This window comes from Acomys minous, assembly GCF_964271855.1.
Source record: "Acomys minous genome assembly, chromosome: 3".
In the NCBI taxonomy this organism is placed as follows: Eukaryota; Metazoa; Chordata; class Mammalia; order Rodentia; family Muridae; genus Acomys; species Acomys minous.
The window spans coordinates 58,282,069-58,302,590 of NC_140485.1; the positions used below are offsets into that span (position 1 = coordinate 58,282,069).

The 20,522-nt window shown below is 48.6% G+C and overlaps 1 protein-coding gene across 1 annotated transcript in view; it reads left to right on the plus strand.

The window, feature by feature from the left end:
• TAF4 (TATA-box binding protein associated factor 4) overlaps positions 1-20,522 on the plus strand; it is a 67,287-nt gene that overhangs the window by 20,954 nt on the left and 25,811 nt on the right. The window contains exons 2-3 of the mRNA XM_084777919.1: positions 17,486-17,646; positions 19,061-19,183. Of these exons, the coding sequence (XP_084634045.1) occupies positions 17,486-17,646; positions 19,061-19,183 (284 nt within the window). The remainder of the gene's footprint in view (positions 1-17,485; positions 17,647-19,060; positions 19,184-20,522) is intronic.

Consider the following 20,522-nt stretch of genomic DNA (forward strand, 5'->3'; position numbering starts at 1 on the left):
TGGAACCTGGAGCAGCAGCGGGAACTTGGGGCCTCAAAGCGTTTTTCAGAGCTTTTTTTTTTCCTCTACTCGCATCTTCAAGTGGAGCAATAAACAGCCAAAGGATAGGAAACGATGCAAAAACAAAAAGGCCAAGCCTCTGGTTTTGGGCTCATATATATCTCCTCTCAGAGTCTGTATGTTTATCAGTTGGCAGAGACCATGTCCCTGCAAGAGGCAGTTCCTCTTCTAGTGGACAAATACCATGTGTCCTCTCACAAGTCTGTTTCTAGCGACAAACATGGCATGCCCTCACACAAGTCTGTTTCACAGCCCACACTTGGGATCAAAACAAAAACATGTTTACATCCACCCTTTCTTCTTCTAAGTTGTTGTTATTGTTTTGTTATAGCCACAGAAACGAGACTAAGACAGTCACTGTAGACTTGTGGGCAAGTGATATGGTACCTGGGAGTTTGAGCAAGGTGGGCAAGATTTTGTTTTTATAGCCCAGGCAGCCTTACAACTCACAATCCCTGTCTTAGCTCCTGAGTGAAGGGCTTGTGGTTATGTCTACCACAGCAGCTAAATAGCTTTTAAATATTTGTTGGTAGCCTTGGCTGTCCTGGATTTGTTTTGTAGACCAGGCTGGCCTCAAATTCACAGAAATCCACCTGTCTCTGCCTCCTTGAGTGCTGGGATTATAGGTGTGTGCCACTGTGCTGGGCTTTCCCTTTTTCCCTTTTAAGTGCTGGGATTAAAAGGTTTGAGTCACCACAGTCATCTTGTATTATTATTATTATTAATGCTGGTGATGGAACCTAAGGTTATATGTGTGCTAAGTAAGTATTCTACTACTGAGTTATCCCTCCTGGCTGGGGTTCTCCTTTAAATACAGGTATGAATACGTAACATTTTATTTTGAGAGTCATACTTTACACACATCAACATATCTTCATTTTAAAGTACAGTTTCTTTTGAGAAGCACATGTGTGTCTAACCAGTGACTAGTGAGAGATACAAAGGTCCATGTAGCCCATAGCCCCTGCATAGCCAGTCCTTACATGCTGGACCTCAACTGCCACCATTGCCACTTTCAGGCTGAGTTCAGGTGAGCCTATAGAAGAGCGACATTGTGTCTTCTCTCTTCACTCTGCGTTGTCTTGTTGGCAGCTTGTTGTGTATGCTGAGTAGTTTTGCATGTACAGATGTGTGCTGTCCCTCCATTCGACAGTGGACAGGCTTTGTGGTTGCTCTAGCATCTGGCTGCAATGAACTAAGCTGCTGGAAGCATGTGTGTGACCCTTGTGTGGTTCCTCTTTGCTCTAGGGTAGCACTGGGGTAGACTGGCCAGCCCTGTGCAGAGTCTCTGACCCATCTTCTGGTAATTTCCAGGACATGATCTGTGTATCTGTGTATCCTCACCTGCTTTCTAACTCAGCCTAGTTGGTATTCAGGCACACCTTTTTTAGTGTATGGTTCTCTGAGTTGTAATGAACTCAGTCACATTTCCACCACAATCAAGGTAGGGAGTCGCTGTGGCCTCAGGTCATCTTACTGATGTGGTGGGCACTTCCTCCCCAGCTCTCCCTGGCTTTGAGACTGATGTTTGCCCTATTTAGTTCATGCAGGAGTTGGCACACAGCTTCTGTCTTCCACTCCTGACAAGAACTTGAATTTTTTTCTCATTTGGCGTTAGTGCCAATAGTTGGTCCCTTTTGTTGCAGAGTGGTGTCCTAGGGATAGTTCCTCCATCTGCCCATCAGTCAGTGGATATGTAGGTTGTTTCTGTGTATTGGTCAGGGTTCTTTATAGGAACAGGACTGATAGGATAAAACAAACATATATTTGTTTCATATATGAATACATGCATATATTCATAGATATACATATACATACAAATAAACACATTTACACATATGTATATAATAAGTATATACATTAGAGTGGTTTATAGGCGGTGGCCAGGGTCTTCCAACCACGGCTGCCTCCTGATGGAAAGGCCAGGAGTCCATGTGTTGCCCAGCTCCTGAGACTGGCTGTTTCAGCAGTCCCAGCCTGCCGTTGGAGTCCCAGAGGCTTCCTAGAGAGCTTCTGGTCTTCAGTCTACTTTGGAATCCTGAAGAAGTCAGCTCTAACATGAGTGAAGGAATGCCTCAGCAACAGGGTGGATGAACTTGCCAGCAAGAGTGAGAACAAGCGGGCAAACAGCCGAAGCTTCCTTCTTCCATGGCCTTCTGTGTGGGCTGCCACCAGAAGGTGTGGTCCAGGTTTAGGGTGTGTCTTCTCAAGAAAGTTCCACAGCTGTGCCTAGCTGAAGACTTCTGAAGTTCTTCAAATCCAGGGGGTGACTCCACTCTTCCTCAGCTCTGCTGTCGTCAAGGTGACAACCAAGGTCAGCCATCACACCTAGCTCTCTGATCTCAGCGGCATTCTCTGTAGCTCCTTTAGTGGACACAGTCTCCCTTTCTTGGACTGCCCCCTGGGAGAGGGGTTAGGGGTGTGTGAGGAGCGCACACTTAGCCATTTAAGCTGCTTCCATGTTGTTTGAGATCTGGACTCCTGCCCCAAGATGGTATGGTTGGGTCTTCCACCCTGTGGGGGTCGGTGGGGTCTGCTAATGCTTGGTCTTGATGGGTGCGCAGAGCTGTTATACTGTGGTTTTAGTTTGCTTTCCTTGCAGACCAAGGTGTGCAGTATCTTTTTGTGTGCTTGACTTGTCTTTTGGCCGCTGTTTTAAAAAAATATGCCTGTTGGATTTAGTAAGAGTTTTTTCAGATGCACTATAAATCAAGCCCTTTGTTAGGTAGAATGGTTTTAGCAGTACTTCCTCTCTGCCTGTCTCTCTCTGAACCTCACACAGGCTTCAGGTATGTATAAGGGTCTATCCAGTTGATTGGCTTCTTTCCAAATTGGTTATGCCCTGTCAGTTTAGGCCTAATTCAAAGCACAAGGATTTTTTTTTTGGGAGATGTGCTTTTAGAGACAGGGTTTCTCTTTGTAGCTTTGACTGTCCTAGGCTTGCCTTGTAGACCAGGCTGGCCTCGAACTCACAATGATCTGCCTGCCTCTGTCTCCCGAGTACTGGGATTAAAGGTGTGTGCCACCACCGCCCGGCGGATTTCCTTTTAGAATGTGTATGTTTTTGCTGTCCTGGGATCTGGTTTGAAAGAGTTTTGATAGAATTGCAAGGTAGGGGTTGGATTGCAGTTTTTCCATAGTGTGTCCACTTGTAGCCTTGTCTGTTAAGAAATACTTCTTCCCCTGATGGCCCAAACAGAGGGGAGCCCTTTTTCCCAGGACCTGGAGTCCTCACTGCTTTGCCTTTTCAAGACCATGTGGGGCTATTGTGGCTCTTTGTCCTCATGTGAGCTCTAGAATTAATGAGTTTCTGCAAAAGCTCAGGTCCCTGTTGCACCTTTAGATTGGTTTGGTATCTTAGGATTGAACCTCCTGACCCATGAACATGGTACTTACCTCCGTCCACTCCAGCCTTTCAAAGGTGGTGGTGTATGTCTCTAGTGCTGGAGTGTGTGGGACGTGGAGGGTTGTGTGTTGAGCGCCCTGGGCTGTTGAGTGAGGTTGGATTGCCTTACCTAACCCCTACCCCCTTACACACACACACACACACACACACACACACACACACACACACACAAGATGGGGTCTCTCTGTGTATCTCTGGCTGTCCTGGACTCACTTTGTAGACCAGGCTGGCCTCAAACTCGCAGGTCTGCCTGCCTCTGCTTCCCAAGTGCTGGGCCACCATACCTTGATGAGTGAGGCTATTTTACAAATACAAATAAAGCACATTATTCTTAGCATTGTTTTATAGTTTTCAGAGTTTAACATATTTTGTTTAATTTGTATATGTATTCATATTTTATACAGTATACAAACAGTACTTTTTAAAAATGTAAGTATCTAGTTATTTGTTGCTAGTACTTAGAAACAACACTTTCTAAATCATTGTATACTGTGTCCTTGCAGAGATAATTTGTTAATTGTTGTTTTATAAAGATTTATTTTTATTTTATGTGTATGACTGTTTTGCCTGTATACAGGCAAAAACGTTTGTTTGTGCCCCACCTGTGTACCTGGTTTCCACTGAGGCCAGAAGAAGGCCTTGGGGATCCCTGGGGACAGGAGATATAGACAGCTGTGAGCTGCCTCACTCGGCTTCCGGGAATGGGACCCAGATGCTCTCTGTAAGAGCAGCAAGTGCTCCTTATCTTCTCGGCCATCTCTCTGGCTTATTCGTTAATCTTTACAGTGTTGCTTTGTAGAGTCTTAAGGTTTTTCTTTAGAGACCAATGCACTATGGGAATAGAGGCCTCACTTCATCCATTGCTGTTTTTATTTGCCGCTCTGGCCAGCACCTCCAGCACAGTGGGGCGGTCACAGGCAAGGATACTTGGGCATCATTTTTGATCAGCCTTTGTGCTCTAGTTCTTCTGTAGCACCCTTTACTCCCATTTACACCCATTACTCCCTGCTCACCCCTTTTCTAGCCTGTTAGGTCTGCTGTGATAAGTTTTGTCCCCACGGGCAGGGGTAGGGGCTTATCAGCAGCTGAGACATATCCTTCTGTCTTGGACTCTGGACTCCAAGGCCAGGTTCCAGCAGGTGGTGTGTCTGTTGAGGGCTGGCTTCCTGGACTCACTGTGTCCTGGCTTGGTGCGAGGAAGGAGGCCAGGGGTCCTTTTAAGAGCTTGGATCCTATTCTTGAGGCTCTACTCTCTGGTCTACTGACCTCCTAACACTGTCACCTGGGGAGTCAGGCTTTGCTATCCTTTGCCTGTTCTGTTTGGTGAGTGAGTGCTCTTAGCTTGAATGGGTGTTTGGTTTTGTTAGAATGACTTTTCACTTTTGGTCTGTATTGTGGAGAGCTGTGTTGGTTTATTTTGAGTGCTAACCCACAGTGCCTGCTCATAAGGTTCTGCTTGCCCTTCTTCACTGTCTGATGTCTTGGGTCAGGCTCCATGGGAATGGTTCCGGTTGTACCAGTCTTTTGCCTGCCTCCTCATAGCGCTTGTAGCGCAGCCAGGCTTCTGAAGTTCTTCAATTCAGGGGTGACTCCACTTTTCCTGCCCTGAGCTCAGAAACTGACACCATTCTGTTTCCTGCTGCTTGTGGGAGTACTTCTGGGAAGTGGCTTCTGTCTTTCCACCTGGGCTTCTTTTAAACAGTTTCTTCCTTCCTGCCTGGTTACTCTGTCTTTAGCTTATGGCTCATCCTCCTTTTCATTCACTCACTTACTATTCACTCACTTATCCATCCATCCATCCACCCATCCATCCATCATTCCATCCATCCACCCACCCATCCATCCATCCACCCATCCACCCATCCATCCATTCTCTGCTCCTTTCCCCTCCCCTTTCCTCTTTTCCCACCTCGCCTCACTCTTTTCTTCCTTCCTTCCTTCCTTCCTTCCTTCCTTCCTTCCTTCATCTTCACTCCTATTTCTTTGCTTGGGTCTTACTTAGCCCTGATTGGTCTTGAATACACAATGGAGCTAATCATGACCTTGAACTTTTGATCTTTCTCTACCTAGGATTATGGATACATGCTGTTTCCCTCAGATTTCTTAATATGTTTCCTGATTTTAATGTTTTTGAATTTACCTATCCTTCCCTGTGGTAAAGACTTTTTTTTTTTTAATAAAGAGATCTGTAAGTTCTTCTAAACCTCAAGGTCATGAGGATCTTCTGTATTTTCCTGTAAGATTTTAGTTTTTGCTTCTAATTTTGTTTTTTTCTGAGACAGGGTTTCTCTATGTAGCCCTGGCTGACCTAGAACTCAACTCTATAGATCAGACTGGCCTCAAACTCAAAGATATGCCGGCCTCTACCTCCTGAGTGCTGGGATTAAAAATGTGCACCACCACCACCTTGGCTTAATGCTTATTAAAAAGTTAAAAAAATGCATTAGTGTTTTGCTTGCATGTATGTCTATGTGATGGTCTCAGATTCTCTGGAACTGGAGTTATAGACAGTTGTGAGCTGCATTGTGGGAGTTGAACCATGGTCCTGGAAGAGCAGCCAGTGTTCTTAGCTGCTGAGCTGTTTCTCCAGCCCTCGGTCTTCATGGAGCTGGAGCCATGTGCTCTGCGTTGGTCCCAGATTGCATTTCTGTGTATGTAGTGTGAACTGACCACATGCTCCCTCTGTGGTCTTCCAGGCCTTGGCATGGAGGCCTACAATCTGGCTCTCAGCTTTCTTTTTACTTGTCGGTCCCTTCATGTCAACTTGTCCTTAAATGGCAAAGCTCCATATTGACTGCGTGTTGCCTAGGATTGGTGCTAGAGCCTCCTGCCCCTGTGCTTTGGAGCTAACTCCTTGAAGGACAGAACTGTTGGAATTTTGTTGATGTATTGGACAGTTTGGAGGAATAAATCAATACTCATTGAACAGTGGTGTCTACCTGTCTGTGAGTGAGCATGGGCTGTCACTCTATTTAGATCTTGTGCAATGACTTCCAAGTAAGTTTTATACTTTTCCAAATTAATCTTGCATGTATTTTGCTAGGTTTATCTGGGGCACGCTTGAGTTTATTGCTTTGGTTGTCTTAACCCCCACACCTCCTGTGCAGTGGTGGGTATTGAACCAGGGCCCCATGTGTGCCAGGAGAGTACTCTTATCATCAAGATATACCCTTCAGCTGTTAACAGTATTTTCCATACTATCAGTTGTAGTCTCTGATTCACACTTTTTCATTTCTGACAGGGAGGAGCTTATGCAGGTTTAGCAAAGCACTCTTACCCACTGAGACACATAATCAATCCTTGTTTCTGATGTCTGTGGGTTTGAGACAGGCCCTCACTCTGTAGTCAAGGGTGGTCTGCAACTTACTATTTATGCAGCCCAGGCTGGCTTTGAATTCATGGTAGTCCTCTTGCCTCAGCCTTCTGAGTGCTGGATTTATGCATTGCTGATTTCTGTTTTGAGATCTATGTGTGTATAGATGTGTAAGCACACGTGTGTCCAGAGGTCAGAGGTTGGCACTAGCTGTTCTTCTGTTGCTGTATGTCTTACTTGATTTTGAGACACAGTCTCTCACTAAATTTGGAGCTCACAGGCTAAACTATAATGACTGGCCGGCAGGCTTCAGGATCTTCCTGTCTCCACTTCTGAGACGCTGGGATTGCACCCTGCTCTGACTAGCTGTCCTGCTTAATTTCTTTTCTACTGTATACAAGTTGAAAGTCATTTAGGAAGAGGGAACCTCAGTTGAGAAACTTCCCTGACAAGATTGGTCTGGAGGCAAGCTTTTGGGGGCATCTTTAAAATAAGTGATTGATGTGGGAGGGCCCAGCCCACTGTGGGCGTTGCCACCCCTGGCCAGTGTGTCGTGGAGGGTGTAAGAGAGTAGGCTAGCCTGGTGTGGTGTAATCCTAGCGCTGCAGGAGGCAGAGGTACGTGTATTCCTGTGAGTGTGAGGCCAGTCTGGTTGGTCTACAAAGCAAGTCCAGGACAGCCAGGTGGCTTGCCATCCCTCCATGGCCTCTGTTTCTTCAGTTCCTGCCTTGAATTCTTGCCCCCATTTCCCTTAGTGATAGAGGAAACCTGAGAGTTTTGTAGGGCAAAATAAACCATTTTCTCTCCAGTTGCTTTTGTTCATGGTGTTTTATCACAGCAGTAGGCAGCTAAGACTCTGGCTGTGTCCATAGTTTCTGGGAATCATAAGCTAGATGGTCGAGTGGCAAACACTTTACCAAATCATTGCTAATACTTTAGAGCCTTTTTCGGGTGGGAGTTAGTGTGTGGGAGGGCAGGGGAATGTTTGTATACTTGCCATGAGTAGGTGTGTTTTATTGGGTTTCTTTACTGTCATAACAATGCCCTTGTGAGCTCCACATTTGCTAACTCTCCTCTGGCATGCTGTCTTCTGGCCTTACCCACACATTTCCATTTCTGTCGGCCACTTTCTCTTTTTCTCCAGGAGACCACTAGAACTGTTTCCTGGAGTTGACACTGTGACAGATTAGTTGGAGAGTGCAGGTGTGTGCCTCTTTGGTCCCGTATGTTGTTCCCAAGCTACCATGCTGGTGTGCCCTTGGCTTCATCTTTGTTTGGATGCTTCTCATCCCTCCTAACAGCCAAGTCCTACTCATCTGCTTGTGGGCCTTCACAAGAGGTCTGGACTACTCATCTGCTTGTGGGCCTTCACAAGAGGTCTGGACTACTCATCTGCTTGTGGGCCTTCACAAGAGGTCTGGACTACTCATCTGCTTGTGGGCCTTCACAAGAGGTCTGGACAGTTCCTTATTGTACAGAGTGGCTGTCCTTCCCAAGACAGGCAGAGGAGATGTAATCTATGACATGGGTTGGCAGGTCATATTGGTTGGGTACAGTGGAAACTTCAGAAGGCTGTACCACATGTGTGTGGCTTTCTCATGGCTGATGGAGGCTGGTCAGTGACTGTGCAGGGTGGCATAGAGCAGGTGCGGGTGTGTGTGTGGTGGCACATTGTGGGTACTTTATGGGTGTGAAAGGCAGCACCTGGCAGGTATCCAGTGAATGTGTGTGGCAGCTTACAACAGGTGTCAGTATATGTGCTGGCTGTCGGATGATGGTGAGCCAGTGGCTTTCTTCTCCCCATCGTGTTTTGTTAAGTGAGACTGCCAGGCAGTCAAGTTTGGAGAGCTGAGGTTTGGCTGCATGTTGTTTCATATGCGTTTTACTCACACCTGACCTTGTTTCCTTGTCAGTGGCATGCACAGAGCACTAGTTTAAAGCATTTTGCTGCAAGCAGAGAGCATGAGTTCAGGCCCTGGCGTGCCCTCTGCCTGGGCTCCATCTTCTCCTGCACTAGGTGTACTGTATTTACTTTTCATTGTTGACACTTGGATTGCTTCCCCCCCCCCCCCCCCCCCCCCCGTTCCTGGCCTTTTGGGTAGAGGCTACTCTAAAAAGCTTAACATGCAGAAGGGCGGAGACACCCCTCTCCATCTGGACGCCCCTTTTGTCTCCAGTGCTGGAGGTAGTAGGTGTCTTACCACTGAGTTTCATCCCACCCTATGTGCGTCTTCATCTGGAGGTTGTGGCTGGAGATGATCTGAGACGTCAGAGGGCAGAGGCTGCTGGGCTGGAGTAGTCCAGGGGCCTCAGAGGCTGTCACTGGTCCCTCCACGAGAAGTGCTGAGACTTCCATGTAGGAGCCAAAGTGTGGACACTTTCTTTATGTTGCAAATAAGACATGTCAAGACATGTTAAATCCTAAACCATACGGCAGCTTCTTCTTGGAGGATGGAGAGGCATGGCAGTGGGTAAGCGTGCTTTCTCTGTCAGAGCAGTCTGTGCATGCACCTCTCCTGCTTCTGGGCCCAGTAGAGATGGCTCATCAGCACTGCCCTGAGGCCTGGCCGTGGTCTTTGAGGCTTTAATTTTTATTTTTAATCACACATTCCTTGCTTTAGTCAGAATACAAAGTGAGCAGAACATATATGATACCAGAAACTAGAGTTAGTGAGAGAGTCAGAGGAAAGGGGAAATAAGGAGTAAGAAATGCTTTGCCTCATGTCCCCTAGCTTCTGTCAGTTCTACCAAAAGACAGCCGGTGCTGACTGGGTGAGCCTGAGTCTCCAGAGGAGAGAACAGTAGCAGTGTGGGTGCACTGGCAGACGCCCACTGAGTGTTGTGGACATAGGACTACTGGAGTGTTCCTCCAGAAGGCACGTAGAGGTGCTTCTGTGGAAACAGCCCTCAGAAGTGGTCGTGCTGGCTGGGACGAAGTCCTAGTTTCCTGTTGCTGTGAACAGTGAGTGTTGACGAGGCCTGGCTAGTGAATTGCACACGAGCAAGTCAAGAGCATGATGAAGGCTGAGAATTTGGCCAAGGACACTCCCAAGTGAGTTTTGTGGGGGGCCTTGCTATAGGGAGAGCCCCGCTCTTGGTTACCAGGCTTCCTACATCTGGTATGGATACTGTTTGCTCTGCCTTTCCCTGGGAGCATCTAGAGCCACGCTTCCAGAAAACTGTGGAGCCCACAAACATTCAGAGCTGCAGATTTCTTGGCAGATGGAGCCGGGCCATGTGGTCCATTTTGCTGGTGTAGCTGCTCCTGGACACTTGAGACAGACGGCCCTTCCTTCTGCCGGGCACTCAGGGTCAAGGAGCCCATGTAGTGGATGAGCAGCTGGGTTGGAAGGCAGCTGTATGAAGGGTGTGCAACCCATAGGGCTCCTCGCTGGAGTCTGTGTGAACTATGGAGATGGTGTGCAATGAGGGGGTGGCCATAGGCCATGCAGGAGGCAGGGTGTGGTTGGGAGGAGGAAGAGTGGGGCGCCTGGCCCCTCTCTAGCTATTTTTGTTTTGTTTTGGGACAGGACCTTACAATGTGGCCCTGGCGAATTGTGTAGACCATGCGGTCCTTGAGCTTGGCATATGTGTCACCATGCCTGCCCTTATTGTCTGCTTTAAATGCTAGCTAGCCATGCAGCGGTGCCACACATTTCATCCAGGCACTTGGGACAAGAGGCAGACAGATCTCTTTGAATTTGAGGCCAGCCTGGTCGTGAGCTCCAGGCCAGCTAGGGCTACACAAGGAGAAAGTGTCTCAAAAGTAAGTAAGCAAATGATGATCTTCATGTGGCTTTAAAGAGACATAAACTGTACAAACATACAAGCCAAAGTGTGGATTCTCTGATCTCCAAAAGTGACTCATCCTGCCAGTGAAAGGCCTGTTAGGTGACTTAAATGTCACTTTACCTATGTCTTAAGTGGGATTCAGTGTGCGCATGTAAGTCTTTCCCAGTAGTTGGTCATATGTGGGGGCCTCTGGTGTGTACCAGGCAGCTGTCTCTGCTGGGTCACAGGATGATGTGCCTGCTTCTTTTATGTGTAATCTATACCATTCATTGCCAGTACCGAATACTAGAACTTAAATGAGTTTCTGCTACCATGGTAGGTAAAATTGCCATCTGGTTTTAACTTGCTTGTTACAAGTAGCACAGAGTACCTTTGCTGTTTGTCTTTGAGTGGCGTTTGTGGATCCTTGGTACTCTAGCCGACTTTAAGGTAGACAGTCATGATTGTCAGCTAGCTTAGCGAAGTGGCTTGATTGTGTGTGTGTGCATGCACCTGCAGGTAAATGTTGTGTGTCTCCCTCAGCTGCTCATATTGAGTGAAACTTAGAGACCTGGCTAGGGGAGCTGGGGTCCTCTTGTCTCCTCTCTCTGCAGTGCTGGAGTCACAGGTGCACACCGCTGCACCCGCTGTTTTACAAGGCGCTAGGGATCTAATGCAGGGCTGTATACTTGTGGGACATGCACTTTTTTTTTTGACTGAGCTATCTTCTAGTTCCCTTAAATAAAATTTTTGAGTAAAAGTTTTTACTTTGAAAAATTGTTACTAGCTGAGTAGTGGTGTTGCACGCCTTTAATCTCAGCACTTGGGAGGCAGAGGCAGGCGGATCTCTGAGAGTTCTAGGCCAGCCTAGTATATAGAGTGAGTTCCAGGATAGCCAGGGCTACACAGAGAAATGCGGTCTTGAAAAACAAAAATAAACAAACAAAAATTGGTACTTGCTGGATGTGGTGGCATATACTTATATGTCTGTAATTCTAGCACTGGGGAGGCTGAGGCAGGAGAATCACAAGTTTGAAATCAACTTAGTTTACATCATGAGACTATTTTTTAAAAAGCTGCTGTGAGCATCACTGGGAATGCTGATCCTGAGTGAACATGCTGTGAGAAGCGCTGTGGAGCCACCTGCTGGGTGTGCAGTGGGGAGCTAGAGCGTGCTGGGGACACAGTACTTGCTACCCTAAGACTCATTGAGAGTTAGGAACTTGCTGGATTCAAAGTGCATTGTCCCTGGTCAGGGCCCAGCCTGTTCTCTGCGATGGCCCTGAGGGCATCTGTGTGTGGTAATCCGGCTGCCTGAGCTTTCAGAAAGCAGAAGTGTAGGCTGCTGTTATATACTGACAGAACGCGACTATCTATTAGCCAGGGTGGCTTTGGCCACTTGGCCTCTTCCAGACTTTGCCGTACCCCGTTGACCTTCCTGCTTGCAAGCTGGCCTAGGGTTGAGTTTGAAACAACCCTCTTGAATACAAAAATAATTCTGCTCTTTTTGTTTTTGTTTGTTTATTTGTTTTTGATTTTTCAAGACGGTTTCCCTGTGTAGCCTTGGCTGCCCTGGACTTGTTTTGTAGACCAAGTTGGCTTCGAACTCACATTGATCTGCCTGCCTCTGCCTCCTAAATGCTGGGATTACAGGCATGCACCACCACGCCCGGCAATTCTGCCCCGTTTTAGTTGAGCAATTTTTGAGAAGAGGCGTGGGGGGCATCTTCATATTGTAGGCTCTTTACACATTAAAGCAGATCTCAGTTAGCATGGGCTCTGATGTGAACAGGATGTGGCTTTTGACCTTCGAGTGGCATGGTCCCATGTGCCCATCCTAACCAGCACACACGGAAGGGTGGATGTCATTTGGCAGCTGTTGTACTGGTGTCCTCTCACCAGTGTCTGTTTTCTTTTGAGACGGTATCTTGCCGTGCAGCATAGGCCTCATGTCTTTCTGCCTCAGCCATTCTGGGGCTTGAGATGTTTGCTGCCCTCATGTCCCACCCTCCCCTGCTCATGTGTGGAAGTCTGTCCCGGACCCTCATGTCTTCACGTGGAGGCTAGCTCACTGTACTGCCTGCTGTCCACTTAGCTCCACAGCAGCCCTTTCCTTTGCCAGGCCTTGTCTTGACACTTAATGATAGATAGAGAGGTGCCTTTACCGTACCCACTCTCGTGGCTCTGTGCGTCCTGTCCAGGCCCCTGGCTGGCCCTGGCCCTTCCCTCTAGGTCATCTCTTGAAACTGTCAGCTCTTGGAGGCCCAGAGCTGTAGCTGGCTCTTGTTCCCACAGCTTAGCTGCTGGGTGGAGGGAGGAGGACAAGGGCAGGGCATAAAGGGATGGGAGGGAGCCTGCGTAAGTGTACCTGCGGGCCAAGGCTTCTAAGATAGCTTCCTAGGGAGCCTGGGTCAGTTAGAGGGTCACTAGTCACGCTTCCGATGCGCTGTTATTCCCCATCCACCCAGGCTCCTGTCTCTACATAGCAACAGTGCTTGTTTCTAATTCTTGATTTTGCAAAGCTTCCAAATTAAAAGGACTAACACTTTCCTTGGGTCCAGCAGCTCCTGACAGCAAGCCACCGTCGGGAAGGAGGAAGATGCAGATGAATGGTCAGGGAGCTAAAGCTTCTGCAGGTTCCAGCCCTGACCTCAGGAAGCTGACTGGGAGAGCATGCATTAGCTAGTGTCTGTGAGGAACTGTCTGAAGGGCTGTTAAGAGGTTCTTTGTCTGCACCTTGCAGGCCTGTGAGTGAGAGTGCAGAGAGGTCTCTGATGCTTGGAGGCCACCATTGGGAAAGGAGGCACAAAGCATCCCGGCTCTCCACAGCAGGAGCTCTGTCCTGCCGTGGAGGAGGCATTGGGGACCTGCTCCTAACTTAGGTGACAGGTGGCTAGAGCTCAGGCAGTTGGGGAAGCTGGAGTGGGCACTGACAGATTGTGTGACAGTGGGGTATGGAGCGGAGCGCAGGGCAGTCTGCAGTAGTCTGGAGACTGGGCTGGCACAGCTCTGCAGTGGTGAGCTGGGAGGATATGGGGTCCAGTGGGAACTGGAGGCTGGGGAGAATTTGTGGGATGAGCAGGGAGGAATGGTGTCAGGAACTAGGCTTGGGGTTCAAGATGAGTGGCCAGGAAAGCAGCCTGCTGCTGTGGCATACTAGGGAAGAAAGAGCCCAGGGCAGCATGTCCCTCGAGTGACAGGAGACCTCTGGCAAGTGTGTCTTTTGGAAGGAGTTAGAGTTGAGGCAGTGGTGGCGAGGGTTTGCTCAGCTGCAGTGCTTCCCTTGTGGGATTCTGTCAGGTACCTGTGAAATACAAAGCCAGGCATCCTTCCTGTACTATTTACCATGTGGCTGTACTACAAGATGTGTCATCAAAGAGGAGCCTGGAGGGTGTGATTCCTTTATGTCGCCACCACAGGCCCAGCTTCCAGTTACCATGTGTGAGGGCAGCATGCATGAGGTAGCACTCCTGGCCTGTGTTGGAATGCTTTGGTGATGGATATGCTAATCAAGACCCTGCCTTACCTTTAGACCTTAGCTGGTTCTTGCTGTGTGTGTGTGTGTGTGTGTGTGTGTGTGTGTGTGTGTGTGTGTGTGTGTGTGTGTGTTGTGTGTGTGTGTGACACACACACACACACACACACACACACGCATGCACGTGTGGGTTTGTGCTTCTGTGCATATGCATAGATCTTTATGGAGATGCAGTTGACAGACAGGAATCTCAGTGCAGTTTGCTAGTCGGACATATACATCCTTGAAGTCATCACCAGTCAAGATATCGAGCCTCCCCTGTCACCAGAACACTTCTGCAGTGTTGGTCATCCCCCACCCCGCCTGCTCCCAGCTGTTACCTGTTTGTCAGCTTTCTGTCACATGGAGTTGGGTCCTGGAACATAGAAGCATGTAGTGTGACCTTTCCCTGGCCACTTTGTCTTGTCATATGAGGGTCACCTGTGTTGTATCTGTAGCTCATTTCTTTTTCTCTGAATACTATTTCATTCTTTAGATATTTTAGGCATTGTCTCTATATTGGTGTATTTTGTTGCTCCTAGTTTTGAGCTATCAGAAATAAGACTGCCTCAATTAGTTCAGGCCCAAGTCTCTCTGAGGTAGACAGGAGTGGAGGGCTCCACCTCATCATGTGGTAAGCCTATGATTGTTGGATGGCATTCAGGGGTCCAGCATGCTGCTGGGAGTTCCCTGCTCCTGTCAGCAGTTATGTCTGGTCTCCTTTCAGCTGCAGTAGTGGGCGTGGGTAGCTCTGCATGGTGGATTTAATTCACACTGTCCTCGTTGGCCTGTGACACTGAGCTAATTTGTTGCCATGGGTTGTATGTCTTTCATCTCTGGGAGTTGTCTGTTCAGATCTGTTACTTTTACTTTTCCTGCTGAGATGTGGGACATCAGTAAGTCGGTGTGTTTTTTGCCAGCACATACAGGCTCACTCAGCACACATAAGCTCATACAGCACATACAGGCTCCTGCAGCACATACAGCAGTCTCTCTGTGCTGTCTGGATTGGGGACCCACATTTCCTCTCAGCTTCTGGAGAATCCAGCACCTAGAGATTGGGGTGTGTGAGCTGCTCACTTGGTCCTTTGTGGACCATGTTTCTGGAATGTTTTCTAGAATAATGGTGTTGTCTTTTTTTTCTCCTGGAGCCGTGGTCTTATGTGTAGAGGGTAGACCCAAGCCTTTGCTTGCACCTGTCCTGTTGTCACTGCTCACTCAGCTTTCTGTCAGTCTGTAGGGTCTGTCTGCACCATGAACTGCCACTTTGATGCACTGATGAGGTTCTACTGCATGGAGATTTTTGAGACATTTTCCAGATCTCCTTTGGGTACAAGCCGTGTTCATGTCCTAGAGGCATTGCATTTCCTCAGAACATACATGTTTGAGACAGAGCATCTGAAATGCTTTCCTTCCTGTTGCAGTGGTGTGGCTGGTACTGCCTTCCAGGTGGCAGTGGAAGGCTCATGGTGTCCGTTGTCTGCTGTAGAGCACCCAGTTGTGTCTCTTTAGTGTGCGCTCTGCACTTCCTTCCCTGTCGTGTTCAGTGGTGTTGCAGTCCTGTTGGTCCAGAGGGCATCTTCATCTCACTTCCTTCTCAGCATGGCAGAGCTTTGCTGCTAATGTCAGGGGACCCTGTCCAGGATGTACTGTCCTGTGCGTGGTTGCTTTCCTTTTCTCTCACCATTTGTTGGTGCTTCTGAAACAATCTCCTCAATTTTATCATACTCTTGACCAAGTCTCTACTTTTTCTTTCTGTAGTGTCTTCTATATGGTGCTGGGTGCCCATATCTGGCCATCTTGTGGGTAACGTTGAAGGCTTTCTGGTTAAATCTTACTAGTCTCAAACAGGCATTGTCTAAAGAGGGGTGGCGTGTGTCAGGCATTTGCCAGTTTAGGTCTGTCCCAGGTGCCTAAGGTCTTTGGTTGTCACCTGTTATTTGCATGGTGACACTCTGAAAACCTCCTCACTCAGAACAGCAGGAGGAACTGAGCTGTCTGAGCTTTGCCTACTGGGCCTCACTGTGCCTATCTATTGGATATTAGCACAAGTCCAAGGAGCTGCAAAGCTTGAGGGTAGGCTGGTGTTGAGATCTTTTTGACCAAAAGACCCCTATCAGCCAAGGGAACACAGATTCCCTTTAGTCTGTTTTGCACCAGAAGGGAAGAAGTGCCCCTTCAGGAATCCTGCAAGGGACCTGTGCTCCACTAGCTGGGCTAGACCATACCCTTCAGTGACAGTGGTCACATGGATAGTCAGACATGTCTGTCTCCTATACCTTTGTTAGGTCCACAGAGAAGCACTGGCCACTAGTGTGCTGATGGAGACGGTGTGAGGTAGTTCTGGAGGGACATTTAGTTCCTTAATGTCAACAACAGGGCTTTCTGGATTAAGAGTTTAGTGGGGTTAGGGATGCCCTACTGCCTTTTCTGGTATACTTGGAGCTTGACAGCTTCAAAGACTCCTCCTGTATGGTTGCTCTGGCTTACTCCTCACAGAAGGAAAGTTCAGGAGCTGGGGATGTAGCTTACAGGAGGCTCTAGTCCAGTGCCGTCTACCAGCATCCTTCCCCACAGGGGTTACTCTGCAGCTGTGTCCTGCTGTGCTGTGCTGTTGCTGAGGGCATCTGTAGCTCTGTTGTGAAATTTAAATTTAAGATAATTGTTGCTGTTTCTTCTAGGACGTAAGGTACAATTGGTTGCTGGTTTGAAGCCAAAATTAGTTAGACTGGACTGGTAGAATTTGCTTTCCCAGAGTTTCAAGGACTTTGAAGAGTGAGAGGCTGTTCTGGTGCTGTGGACATCTGTATCGCGTTGTGGGCATCCTTGTCACCTGGGGGAAAGTGCACCTGTGTCTCACCAGAGCCGTCTTCCCATGAAGAATAGAGGACCACACTTCCTGGTTTGGTTTTGACATTCTGTGGCATTAGGCTGGAGACACTTGGCTTGTGGACTGTAGTGGTGATGGTGTCCGGTATCAGAGGCATGACCCACACACTTCAGTGTGTTGTGCAGAGACGTGTGGAGAAGGTGCAGAGAGTAGCTCCAGGACATGAGCTTGTGGCTGTTGGAAGCCTGCACTGATAGGCACCTGCTACTTGGTGAGTGTATAAAAGGCAGAGGCAGGAGGCAGGTCACTGTACTTACACACCCACATCTGAAGAGGCTGCAGGGCACACATCTGGGCTGAAGCTGTGACCACTGAGTGTGGCTTTGCCACTTGTGTTCCTTGCGAAAGGAGATACAGTTGTGGTCTTAGTGTTGGACAGCCCCCCACCATCCTTTGCTCTGTCTCCCCTGAGGAGCTAACTGCTCTGCAGCTACTCTTGTATTCCTTCTATAGTAAGTAGTTTCCTGGCCAGGGTCTTTTTGCACCGAAGTGGAGAGTGCTTCCTGATGCCAAGTCTCATCTGTCCCCCAGGAATGGTCCTCGTGCGGAGTGAGAATGGGCAGTTGTTAATGATCCCTCAGCAGGCCCTGGCCCAGATGCAGGCCCATGCCCAGGCCCAGCCTCAGAGCACCATGGCGCCCCGTCCTGCAACCCCCACAGGTGCTCCACCTGTCCAGATCTCCACCGTGCAGGTGAGTGCATGCGTTGTGAACAGGCTAGTGTCGGGTGACCCCAACTCAGCCTGGCTCACCCATTCCCTACCACTGCACACTGGGGTTGTTGCAAGAGTGAAGGCATGCCCTGTGCGAGTGGACACCCTTGCATGCAAGTGTTTTCAAGCCCAACCATCAAGCAGAGGCTAGAATGACTTGGTCTCCCACTCTCCTGGCTGAGACCATACGTACACTCCTGGGAGAGCCAGCGCTTGTGGCTAATGCTCAGTTTGTTGACTGAGGAGGGTTAAGAGTAGGCACTTGGGGTCAGCTGCCTTGGCCAGATCCTGGCCTTTCTCTTGTCACCAGTAGGTTTACCTTTTTGTGTCCCAGTGTCGTTCTCTGTAAAGTGCAGATCTAGTCATGGGACTGTCATGAAGAATGAGATGCTTGACATACCAAGAATGAGTAGTAGGACAGCGCAAAGGCCACGCAGGTGCATCTATCTTTTTCTTTTTCTTTTCTTTTCTTTTTTTTTCTCTTTTCTTTTGAGACATGGTTTTTCCATGTAGTCTTGGCTGCTCTGGACTCTCTTTGTAGACCAGGCCCTGAACTTACAGTGATCCGCCTGCCTTTGCCTCCCTGAGTGCCTGGACTAAAGGCATGCACCACCATGCCCAGCTGAGGTTGTAGGTCTTGATGCCAAGCTATGCTGTCCCAGTGTGCAGTGCCCTCACATCCCCAGCACCACAAGCCCTTCAGTCTGCCAGCGCACTCGGTTGTATGCTTTGCGTGGCCTTGCTTTTGTCCTGTGCCTTCCCTAGGTAGCTGGCAACTAAAGAGATGGCAGGAGTAATCCTGATAGCTCTGAGCTCCCTCTGGAGTTGTGCCCTGTCCTGTAGATGGGGTTGTACGTGGTGGAGGTAGGCAGAGCTCGCCCAGATGAAATAACATAGAGCATCCCTGCAGTGTTGTGTTTCCTGTGCCGGAAGCATGTGGACTGCTTTGAAGGGTCTCTGTGCTGGGGCTCTGCTTCTCTATCTGACCTTTGCATCTCTACTCAATAGTGTCTCTGTAACCACCTCAGGACTCCTGGTCAGCCCCTGCCTTCCTGTTTTACAGCCTGTAGCTAGGACTCTGGGCATTTCCCCCATTTTCAGTGTCACCCTACAAGCAGTGCCACAGCTGGGCTTCCAGATGTCTGCTTTAAAAGATGGCATTTGTAGACTTAGCTAAAAAAAAGTCTGCTTTTAGGATTTTCTGTGACATTTTTCATCAGACATTTTTCTCTTTGACTGGAAAGTTTTGGGCTTAGGATGATTTCCTTGTGGGTTAGTAGTAAGTGTGGGTTAGTTGAGTGCACTAGTATGTATTTGGGAGTTTATGTGTGTGCACATGTGCATGTGTTATTTACTGTAGCTCATTTTAGATGACTCCTAACTTACTTTTTCAGGCTCCAGGAACACCTATTATTGCACGGCAGGTGACCCCAACTACCATAATTAAGCAAGTGTCTCAGGCCCAGACGACGACGGTACAGCCCACTACAACCCTGCAACGCTCTCCCGGGGTACAGGTAAGAGGATGCAGCCTGGCTGCCAGTGCAAAGACTAACTAGGCTTTAGGACTTTTTCTACTGGACATCAGGCTGACTTTGAAGATGCAGGTGGTTAGTGAAGGAAGTGATTTTACTGTGTCTGAATGAAGGCTACATCCTTTTCCCTAAAAATCAAATGATTTAGTATTCACAGCGTTCAGAAGTAAGTAGGAATGTCGCCTCACTAATATTTGACTCAGGGCATCTTTGAGGAAGGAAAGTCTGTGGTGAGGAGAGTTTGTTCTGTGCTATGGCCCCATCACATCCTCATGGACAGTGCTCCTACTATGTGCAGGATCTCTTCCCACCTTCCTGTGGCAAATTTGTAGGTGAGCTAGGGAGGGGAATGGAAGTGGTCTTGCTTTCCTAGCAGGGGCCATTCCAGCCTTATGTGGCTTCCAGGCCACACTGCCCCCCTGTGGACCTTATCTATCATGACAGAAATGATAAGCTTTCTCTGTCCTTTTCTCCCCTTTCCTCCCCCTCCTCCTCTTCCTCCTCCTCTTCTTTTGAGCTAGGATCTCAGGACATAACTTATTTAGCTTGGGACTTGTGTGGACTACACTGCCGTACACTTGTGATGCTTATCCTGCCTCTGTCTGTCAAACCAATACTGCTCATCAACCTGTGCAGCTTCTAGCATATAAGAGGAGGAGCTTACATGCCAGGGGCTCCTGTTGCAGAGGGCCGAGCAGATGTTAAGAGTAGGGGAAGGGGCTGGTCCGGGAGGACAGACCTGATTAGAGACGACATAACATGTTTGGAGAGATGTGCCTGGCTGTGGAAGACATATCTGTTCAGGAGACTCACTAGGGAAGACATCATTGGCTGGGAGGCAGACTTGGTTAGGAAACTCTTTCTGGGCAGTCATTTGTGAGCAGGTGGGAAGAAACAAGCCCCAAAGGCTCCTGATGTTGAGTTTGTGGGCAGTCTCACAGTGTAGGGCTTTGGAATCCACACTGAAGCTCTTGCCACACTGTGCCTAGGTGCTGTGCCCACTTACATGTGGTCTTAAGTGCAGTGTTCCTGCATAAGCTTGCATCTCTGTTCCAGTGGGAGCCCTCAGCTGGGTAATGGACTGAAGGGCAGCTGTTCTAAACTCTTGGAGCTCAGCTCCCTGTTCCTGGGCAGCTGTGGGGAGTAAGAACAGCTTAGAGAGTAGTTCTGCCTAGGTAGCTGTAAGCCAGCAGAGAGCTCTGTTTCAGAAGCCGGTGTCCTAAGAGGCCTGGGGTTTTCTGAAGGGAACTTCTAGTGCTGGCTACATCTGATTAAAGGCAGGGAGCTCTGTATCCCGCAGTAGTCAGCTGAGAAATAAGCT